Source organism: Malaclemys terrapin, chromosome 1 (assembly GCF_027887155.1).
Source record: "Malaclemys terrapin pileata isolate rMalTer1 chromosome 1, rMalTer1.hap1, whole genome shotgun sequence".
Classification (NCBI taxonomy): Eukaryota; Metazoa; Chordata; order Testudines; family Emydidae; genus Malaclemys; species Malaclemys terrapin.
Window position 1 is genome coordinate 111526365 of NC_071505.1, and position 10944 is coordinate 111537308.

The following is a 10944-nucleotide window of genomic DNA, read 5'->3' on the forward strand; positions in this document are numbered from 1 at the left end:
GAGTCCAGTACACAGGTCAACAGTTCAATGCAAGAAGGCCTTGTGGAAGACTGTACTGGGGAAGCATGTCCTTCATTTCTTTGACTATCAGGAACTCATGGTGCTGCGACAGAAATACCATCCAGTATTCCACCCCATCAACATTCCCTCTAGTGTAAAAGATGTTAATGCTACAAGAAAACTCCACTATCAGAATTATGGTCTTCTGGGTTTGGTAATATTGATTGCTGCTTCCTTTCAGTGGGTGAAATTAAGATTTGCACTGTCCATTGTAAACAATCTGTTAATTTCCCATTAGATATTAAACACTGTAGGGTGTCTTCTCATTGTGAATACTTGAAGAGTTATTCATAGGAAAGGCTCACACATATTGATATATGAAGGATATACACATATATAACTTGCTTTGATCCTTCAAACACTCCTGGAACATTGTCAGTATTGTACTGGTTGGAAACACAGCTTGTATTATATTTCTGCAACAGGCTGAAGAATCAGTTCAGTTGTGCTTAGGGTGACCAGACGTCCCAGTAAAATCAGGACTGTCCTGATTTGTAGGCATTTGTCCCATATCCCGACCGATGTTTGGTCGGAACGCAATTTGTCCCAATATTTCACACTCCTGGTTTTTGTTTGTTTGTTTGTTTGTTTTGTTTTGTTTTGTTCCACCGGCAGGACCCTGCTTTTGTTTTTTTTTCCTCCCCCTCTGCTGGCGGGACTCCGGGACTCCACTTTTTTTTTTTTTCTCTGTTGGCGGGGACCCCCCCACCATGTGTCCCGATATTTTCTTCATCCCATCTGGTCACCCTAGTTGTGCTTCTAACCAATCTAGGACCCATCCTGCAGCCTGTTCAATTAAATGGAGCTGCTTATGAGAGCAGAGACTGCAGCATTAGGCCTTTATGGGGAGATATTCAAAAGGCCCAAAGGCCAGTTAGGTGCCCATTTTATACTGAGAATTAATAGGAGCTGGGCAATTAGCTGCCTTCTGTGCCTTTAAAAATCTCACCCTTTATGAAAAATGTTTGGGTAACTGACCCATGGCACTAATAGAAGACTCTTCTGTTATCCCATTTCTTTGCGTGAAATCATCAGCATAGCATATTTAGAAACCTTTCCTGTTTGTGTTAAAGTCAGTTGCCATTGATTTCAATGGGAGGAGGTCTGGAAAGTTAATGATGGAACTTTCTGCTTACAGATAGTACAAAATCACAACTTTTTATTTTCTATGGGTTGGCTTCTGATTCCCTTGCTCACACTGAGTAGTACCTTACTCTATGAGTTGCCCATTGATTTGTGGAATAAGGTACCATTCAAGGTGAGTAAAAGTATCAGACTCTGGCCCTATGGAAAAAGGGATTTCTTTGAATCACTTACTTAGTTAAAAAGTACTACATGACTCATGAATTATGTATTTAAATTCTTTTGAGGGACTGGGTGGCTCAGGGGACTAGTAATGGATATTGATCTTTTCACTAATAGATCACTACATAAATCCAAAGCAGGTTGGTTTTAACTGAAATTTATTACCAACTAAGGCTGTGTCTAAACTAGCACTTATGTCAGCAAAACTTTTGCTGCTCAGAAGTGTGAAAAAACACACCCCACCCCATCCCGAGCAACATAAGTTTTGCCGGCATAAGCACTCATGTGCACAGTGCTATGACAATGGGAGACGCTCTCCCGCCAACATAGCTACCACTGTTGAGCTGGTTTTATTATGAGAGAGCTCTCTCCTGTTGGCCACACAAGCGCTCTTACAGCGGCACGGCTGTATCGGTACAGCTGTGCCGCTGTAAGCTTGTAAGTACAGACATGGCCTTAGTGTCGCTGGAGACCTAAATGAAATGAGTTGATAGTCTCAGTTCAGTTTCTAGAGTAGATATCACCAAAACACATCACCACAATTAGCAGTACATGATGGTGGTGGTAAGATCAGAAGAGGGGTCAAAGATTAAAAGGATGTGGAAAATGAACTACCATGTCACCCTACGTCGGAAGTGGTGGTCTCTCCGGAACAGGAATGAAGGTACTCTGGCAGGGTTATGTGGGAGAAGTTTGCACTGCTGCTAGTTTTGCTGTACCTGTTCCATGGACAGAGAATGTCAGTCTCTAGAGCTTTTGACCCGGCACATTTCACCAGAACAAAATAATCCATTTTTAACGGAATCTTTGTAATATTCACAAAATGGATCAGCAGAAAACAGAACAGTGTTTTATTACCCACAGCTGTATTACACAGAGGTCAATCCATCTAAGTTCCCAATTAGCATAAACCCATTCAAGCCATCCTTGTAGTCTTTCCTCACTGCCTAGTCATTCATGCTTCTAAGAGCTGGCTAGTACTGCATTCTTTCTCTCTCTGTCTGAAGGCACTAGCAGTGGCAGGGCTGAGTCCCCTGCTCCAGAGAAGCCATTCCCCAACAACGTTCTCCCCCCGGTTGTGTGCCACGCCCCCTGCCGTGCCCTGTAGCCGTGGCTGGCCACAGAAGACCATCCCGACTTTACGGCTTGATGGAGTGGAGTCCAGTGAGAAACTCAACAGTAGCTTCCCATCAATACACTGCAGCTCCTGGTACTCTGACAGCACCAGCTGCAGCAGCCCTCGGAGAGCCAGGCCGGTCTCCCTCACCGTCCCCAGCCAGACTGGAGGGAGCAGCAGGCAGTTCCACGGCAGCGCTGGCAGCCTTGTCGAAGCGGTAAGTCAACAGAGTCACAGCGGCATGGGAATGACTGCAGCAGCAACTAGAAAGGAGTCATCTTTAGGGCTGCTGTAAGAGGATAGGTATTAGTAGTGCAGACAGCAGTGCTGGGCTTTGGTAGCCATTTCCAATCAGTGCTTGGTGGCGGGAGTAGGAGGAGAGAGAGGTTTGGTTGTGAAAAGGGAATGGCCAGGCAGGAGCTGGGATGGTGGATGGAAGGGTGATGGGACTGATGATGCTAGTGCTAATTTGTATCTTTGTGTTCTGTCTCTGGTTTCCCACTTGCTTTTGAAGGTCTTGATTTCAGAAGGACTGATGCAGTTTGCGCAAGATCCAAAGTTCATTGAGGTCACAACCCAAGAGCTAGCAGATGCCTGTGACATGACAATAGAAGAGATGGAAAATGCAGCAGACAACATACTCAATGGTAACAGCAAGCAAAGCCCCAATGGCAACCTCTTGCCTTTTGTTAACTGCAGGGACCCAGGGCAGGACAGTGCAGGAGAGGAAGAGGAAGAGGTGCAGAACCCGGATTGTAGAAAAAGTCAGGAGGAGCTCCAGGACAGCAGGATTTATGTCAGCAGCCTGTAGTTGCCAGGGCTGAAGCGATGCTGGTTTTTTATTTGTTTCAATGTTCCTAATGGGTTTGTTTCAGAAGTGCCTCACTGTTCTCGTGACCTGGAGTAACCGGAACAGCGTTCTTCATTCATTTCTGTTGGGACGAGTCGCAGAGTTGGGTGGTGTAAGAGAGCTTTTCAGGAGCGAATACAACCCCAGCATGTGTCCATGAGGAGGAGGAAGAGGTGGAGGAGGAGAGCCAGCTCCCGCTTGTTCTCAGTCGCTGCACAAGGAACAATGGCTGCTTCCTGAATGCAAAGGAGAACCTCAGCTTCCTGTGGATGGCCCTAGCCAAAAGGACCCTGCATCAAACGGGTGTCTTTCAACTTTGCTTGTAAAAATCATTTTGCACATATTCTGTATGAGCCTCACCGTCTCCATAAAGCCAAGGCCCTTTTGATTTGGAATAGAATGATGGACTTCTTCTGCTGTGGATTCCAGTACCTTGTTGGGGAGGAGGAAGCAGAAGAAGCCTTAGGGGACATGAGAGGCAAATGGCAACACTGCAGGAAGGCTTGTTGACAGAAAATGCAGAGACTCCCAGGCAGTGGTCTCTGCCAACCAATCAGAGCTCAGGCAGTCACTTCTGCCAACCAATCAGAGCTCAGGTAGCCATGTCTGCCAACCAATCAGAGCTCAGACAGCCAGCTGTGCCAACCAGTGGGAGAGCAGGTAGCAGGCTCTGTCAAGCAGAGCTGAGGCAACCTGCCCTTTTCTAAGTGAGGTGGTGTTGGGCTTATGTAGATCTCTCTTTGTTTTTGCAGTTTGATATTTTCTTGAAAGCATGTTCCAATTTTTATTTTGAATATTTTTGTTTTGTTTTGGAGGGAGAGGGGAGAAAGGCGTGTTTACAAAATTTTGTAACCACCTACCCTTTTTGTTTTGTTCTGTCTTCACCTTTGCAAATGTTAAATTGGTTTGGTTACATTGTATTATTTAAACTATTTTTTCTCCATTGAAATTCGGTAGAAGCTATAATGATAGAAGAGTTTTATCAACCATTATGTACACCAAGAATTTGTAATTTAATTTGATAGTAATTGAAATCTCCTTTTTTTTGTTGTTGTTTTATAATTTAAAGATAGTAGGCAATGCACTTGATATAGTCTTGCACATTTGAGTGATTGATTTGGATTCTTTTTAGTGCTAGGTATTTTTGTGAGTGAGTGTGTGAGCGGCACTGAGTGAGCGTGTGTGTGTATGTGTGTATAAGTGCAGACAGTTCTCCACTTCCTGGTTTTACCTTCAGGAGATCTGTATCTGGGGCCATTTGAATGCAAAAACAAACCACTGTCTCTGCTTTTGAAAGGGGAATCAGTAACTCTTTGCATTTTCTGTTCCACAAGATATGCAAAAACAATGCAATAATATTAATTTTAAAATACAATTGTGAGTTGTGTTGGCATTAAAACTGTATAGAAACAAAATTAAGGGGAAAAACAAACAAAAGTGAGAAGGAGTTATGCTTCAATATATTCCGTGTGATGTTTTATTGCATTGATAATGTTTCTGTTGAAGAAACCGTAATACTTGAATTCAGGTCAGTTTCAGTATTTTTCAAATATTTTTTTAAAATGAATTGCAATTGTGCCAAGCAAATATAATGAATTGAATTAAGTTTGTTTTAAAAGATCACTTCTTGTATATTTTGCTGCATGTAAAGTAAATCATTTCGTATTTGGAGTGTGCCAAGCTTTACCTTTGAACTTTTAAGTGCTTTTCTACGTGTGGTTGGGGAAATGGGTACTAAATATTTTTTTTCATTTTTTAATTTGTACAATGAACAAAGTGTACCTAGTGTAAGTAACTAGTCTGCAATCCACTGACAGGTTGAACGTTACTGATTTTGCATATCTTGTGTTCACTTTCCTTTTTCCTCACTCCCTTAAACATGCACAATTAATTTCTGAGTAGAGTATCTTGCTTCCTGAAACCAGGACATTTTATCCAGTCTTCATCCTCTTCCCTGTGCTCAGATTCTCTCAGTATTTCTTCTCACTAGGGTGGCTAAATCCATATGCCAAGCTGATCTGGTAAGATTTCTAGGAACTCAGCTGGCACCAGCAACTCAGGGGGGATGGGATTATAATATATAATTTCATATTTCTTTCACTGAATCTCTAACTCTTGGTCATCAATAATAGAGTTTCCTGGGGTACATGACAGGCAAATGCAAGAGGCAGAGTCATTATCTAGGGAAAATAATCTAGCTCTGCCCTTGACTGATATTCCAGTGTTACTCAAGAGAATTGCTCTGGTACTGCTCTCAGCTGGAGCCACAGAGGGTTAGTGACATGAGCCCATATTTTGCACTCTAATGTGCAATCTCATCATTCTCCTCATACTTGAGTTTATGGGCCAGGTTCTGGACCTCAGTCATACCATTTTAAATCTGGCATAACTCCACTGAAGTCAATGGCACTATGTCTCCTGCCCATCTCAATCTTGTTATTGAATCTGAACTTCCTCTTGTCCCTCCTGTGCCTGGCACTTGTCTCTAGTGACAAACCAGAAGAGAAATATGTAGATCTTATGCAACTTGCTGGGTTTTCCTTGGAAATGGATTCTTCATTTGAAACCACTTGAAAAACTACATCATGTGGAATCTTGGCTGTCTATGTCTAAAACTCTCACAAGTTTTGCTCCATTTTCCAGATGGATCCCAGAGTTGCAGATCCGTACTGAATAAAGAAGAATGATCTGATTCAGGAAAATCAGAACCAAACTTTGATCCAAAACTTGAGCTTATTGTGAGATCTGAAAATGTTAAGTTTATTATGTATATTGTTTATATTTTCATTTACCTCTGGACTTTCCTGCTCTTGAATGGGGCCTAAAGGAGAAACAACAAAGGGATATTTTTGGTGGTATTGTATTCCCAGTGGTATTATCAAGTGGCCAGCAGCACTTCAATATGTCCTGGATATCTTATCAAGGAAAAGCCTCTTCTCAAGAGATTTTTATTGAACCAAAGAAGCTTGCAGCAGTTTAGCTACACATTGGGGAAGAGGGGGGGGGGTCAAAGTCTTGAAATCCAAGACTTACCTAGGCAAAATTATGCATAGACATCGATCAGCCATGTGCTGAGCATTTTTACTTGTTCTTTACTGAGACAAACTCTCATGGAGTTTTGCCTGGGACTTGCATATGGATTCAGGGTTTTATTTCTGGCTACTTCTCTGATCCAAATCAAAGCTCCAAACCTTTTGAAGGGTCTCCATTCTTAGTGTTGTGATGCATAGGTCCAGTGCTATTGAAAATGAAATAGCCCCACTGCTAATCACCTATTTCTGAGAGGAAGTCAGGTGGCAGAGTCTCCCTAACTCATTCTCTTTGACTGAATAGTTCATTTGATGTACATTTAGTGGTCACATTTGTTGGTGCTCATCACCTCTGAAAAACAAGCTACTAATCTGTAGTAGTCTTTGCTGAAGTCAGTGGGAGCTCTGGATGCTCAGCAGGTGCTCGTTTCCTCTTAGGATTTGGCCTCAGGCTAGAGGATGAAGCTTACATCATCTACATCCTTCTGTGAAAACTCCTATTCCCTCAGTGATCACGCCCTGCAGAGGGCTGGAGAAACCCCATCTCTCCACTGAACAGTCCTCTACACCCTACTGATTTAAATGCTTGTGCAGAGAGGACAATGCAGATGAAGATGATATTTATAATTTGGGAGTGGTACAAAAATCAGAACTTGCTGCTGCCAGCTGTGCTAATTTCACTCTCTTTGGAAGATGGCAATTCATTTAGGTACTTTCTGACTTACAGATTGCAATAGGCCTGAGCAAAGAGCTACTGCCTCCTTCAAGTGGGGCAGGGTCTGGGCCATGGTGGGGAGGAGAGGGCAGGTTTAGTTCCCTGGCATGTCTTTCCTTTCCGTTTATTGGAGCAAGTGTCAGGTACAATCACTGCGCTGTGGATGGAAACATTGAAGAAGTGAATGATTGAGGAGTTTTGTGTACGGAATAAGAAAGGAGGAAACAGTCTTATCTTCATCATTTGAGTGTGGTTGATCTGCAGCTTGCTAACAATACACTGCAGACTAAAGACATTTCTTACAAAACAACATACCTGCTCTCTTATCACCCCTGGTCATTACTCCAGGCAGCACCAGGCCAGTCACACTGGATGCATTTGTTTTTTCTTCCTTATTTTGTATGGCTGCCATGATGGAAAAAGTGGGACTGATGATTCAGAGCTGGAGTTTCCTTATCCACAGACCTTTTCTGCATCATCTGCCTCTTCAGCTGGACATATGAATGATGATGATGATGTAGATGCTGCTGCTACTGTGAGGGGTTCAACCTGTTTCATTCCCCTGCCCGACCGCACCCCAGTCTGGAGGGACAGCTGAAGGAGCGCCATGTACAGAATCGCATCTATTTCTGCTTTGTTTTGTGACTCAAAACCCTGCCCCTTCGATGGCTATGACGACAACAACAACAACAAAAGGGCAAATGCATTTTTTACATTTCTTGATAATTTTCAAAGCAATGTATCATTGCTTTCTTTAGACTGATGCCAATATAACAGTTGTATGGGTCTCAGCCAGGCTCCTGTGTCTTTTCTGACTGCTAGTTTCAGATTGCTGTGTGAAATGTATGCATGTTTGCACACAGACACAATCCCACAAGGTGACAGACTCACAAGCCAGCCAGATTGCTAACATGCTTTTTACATGCAGTTGGAGGCCTCTTGCTTCTTACATATATATGAAAAAACTAATCAGCAAACCAGAGAATATTCTTTAATGAAGCAGCCACATTTGGATAGAACTGAATAATATAATATATATCCACAATACAGCCTTGACTGTCTAAGTGTCATGTGGGACACTGAGTAAGAAGTTTGGAAATCAAGGGATTTTAAAGCAATTAACATCTATCAAGGAACCTGAATCTACTTCAGATAGTTGTGAGTTTTGATAGGTTCAGATAATCAAGATTGTAGTGCATATAAAGAAAATCATAATTCCAGTCAAAAGATCTAAATCACTTCTCACTAATGTCAGTGTAAACCAAGTATAATTCATTTGAAGCTAATGAGGTAATACTGATATCACACCGGTGTGAAATTAGAATCAGGCCCAGAAAATTTATTTTTTCTCCCTGAAGGAGCCTGACTATAATTTTTGCATAAACCTGAGCTGCCTATGTTTTTCATTTTTATTTTAATATCTGATTTTAGTTGGCTTTGTAAGATTAATTAAAAATGGGAATTAATTTATAAGCCCCGGGATCAAAACCGTTCTTATCAGAAGTCCAGTCCCAAGGAAGTCCCTCTGCTGCTGCTTTGTTTCTGAGGATCTTACAGTAAGAGCCATTTGGCCTCCCTGCTTCCGTGGGCCTGACATGGGGGCACGTGAGAATGGCCGCACAGCAATGAAATGCGTGGTGCAGCACTAAAAACAGACGGGTCTCTAACTTAACATAAAGAGGTCTGTGGTATCATACTAGGATGAAAGAACAGGAGTACTTGTGGCACCTTAGAGACTAACAAATTTATTAGAGCATAAGCTTTCGTGGACTATAGCCCACTTCTTTGGATGCATCGAATGCTTATGCTCTAATAAATTTGTTAGTCTCTAAGGTGCCACAAGTACTCCTGTTCTTTTTGCGGATACAGACTAACACGGCTGCTACTCTGAAACTAGGATGAAAGTCTCTCCTGATATTAAATTCAGTGTCCTGTTCAAAGCCCCTATTCTCCCCACCTTGTAGAGACTTTGCTTATGATGAGCATAAAGAGAAGCCCCTCTTTAGAAGTGAACAGTCCTGTCTAAAGGGCTACCCGAAAAGTGCATCTTCAATAAGCAAACTGCTGTAGGCATTTATCTACTTCAGCATTACAAATGACTTCACGGGAGGCAAAAATCAATAGCCCACAATCTCGCCACATTCTCACACTGTTACTTCTTTGTTCCATATCACTCAGACAACCTGCTTTCATTGAAGTCCATCACATTCTCCAGCCATTGCTTTCACTTGGTCCAGGAGCAAACTGGCTGGGTCATAGGCCAAATGCTATGCCTCAAACACAGACCAGGGCAGACATGCCTCCTTCCTAGAACAGATGCTCGCCCAACCTTCAAACAACTTCCTTCCTATGCAGTAACCTTCCCAACCATCTTCCCCTACTTAGTACAGAGCCCTCCCACCACTAGTCTTCTCATCTATATGATAAATGTCCTGAGTTGTCCAGCCAGGCAAAATGTAATCTATTTCCCAGAGAGAATCCGGGGCCAGTTTGCTCCTGGCTCAGTCAGTTAGACTAGTATTCAATACTCCTTAAAACCTCTCAATGCCATGACCTCTTGTGGAAGTGACACATGCAGGGGTGTCCAGTCCAGCTATGATCATTTGAATGGGGGAAGATCTCAAATAACTAAAAGTGAGATTTTGAATATCACATTACAAACTGCTGCATCACCCAAGAGAGAGACTTTTAAAACTGCCTTAACAAATGAATTCAAAATGAGGGAGTCTCCCTCCAAATGAGTGACACATGGCAACAACAAAGGAAAAGCCATTTGGGGGAGTGAAATCTGGCTGGAAGTGGCTGGAATCCAGCTTAATTCCAGAGGTGAAAACATAGTTTAGGGCCTGATCCTGTAGTACTTACTCAGGATAAATTCCCCTTGACTTCATTGATTAAAGACTGCAAGATCAGGACTTTACAAGGCAGAGGTGGGTATTTTCTTGCCTGCATCTGATTAATTTGGGGACTGATCCTGCAAGGTGCTAAGCACATGTATTTCCCATTGGCTTCTGCGGAAGATTTGGTTGCTCAGCATCTCTCAGGCTCAGCACTTGAACATCATTCCTGCTCGGATCATCAGCTATTAATGTTGATAAATGTAGGTGTTTTGCCTTCATTTTAATTGCCCAATGCTGTTAAATGAACTGTCCTAGATATACACCACCCCAGATGTAAGTCTCCTCTCCCACACTTCTCTCCACCCCAGATGTCCCTATCATCTTCCCAGTACTAGTTCTTTACCACATCCCACAATTAGTACTTGAAGCCCTTCCCAGTACTAGTTCTTTACCACATCCCACAATTTTATACCCAGGTTTCATGAAACCACAGAAATGCTTTTGTAAATAATGCTGTACAGTTTGTAACTGTAAGTGTACGCCTGTCATCGGTGCCAGAGTCCGGCTTGCCCTCTCGCACGTTTTAAAAAAATCAACGACGAAAAGTTAGAGCAAATGGCCCACAAGTGAGCGATAGGGTCATCTCTGTGTGGGACAAATGTATATTCCTGTAAGATTGCATTTTTATCTAAGGAATGATGTTATTTTAAAAATTGCTAATAAATTTCTAAACAATGCCTAGATTGGTTTAGTATCTGTAAATTTTATCATAACTTCTTTTACAAATCCATCCCCTTCTTTCAACAGTATCTAAAAACAAGCCAAGTGCCTGCAAACCCTTATTCACTTGAATAGTCACATTGAAGTTAATGGGATTACTCATCTGATTTAAGAGTTCGCAGAATTGGGTCCTTGGTATTGACAAGACTATCCTGATAAATATCACCCTAGAAAATTCAGTTACATTTTATAGTAGAATGACCCTAATTACATTGTAGTTACTCTGTAATGTCTGACTATAAAGTGTA

The 10944-nt window shown here is 42.3% G+C and overlaps 1 protein-coding gene across 1 annotated transcript in view; it reads left to right on the forward strand.

Moving 5' to 3' along the window:
* Positions 1–10659, forward strand: part of CACNA1C (calcium voltage-gated channel subunit alpha1 C) — a 734131-nt gene extending 723472 nt beyond the window's left edge. Inside the window, exons 48-49 of the mRNA XM_054035338.1 lie at positions 2373–2699; positions 2997–10659. Of these exons, the coding sequence (XP_053891313.1) occupies positions 2373–2699; positions 2997–3293 (624 nt within the window). The 3' untranslated portion in view covers positions 3294–10659. The remainder of the gene's footprint in view (positions 1–2372; positions 2700–2996) is intronic.
* The last annotated feature ends 285 nt before the right edge of the window (positions 10660–10944 follow it).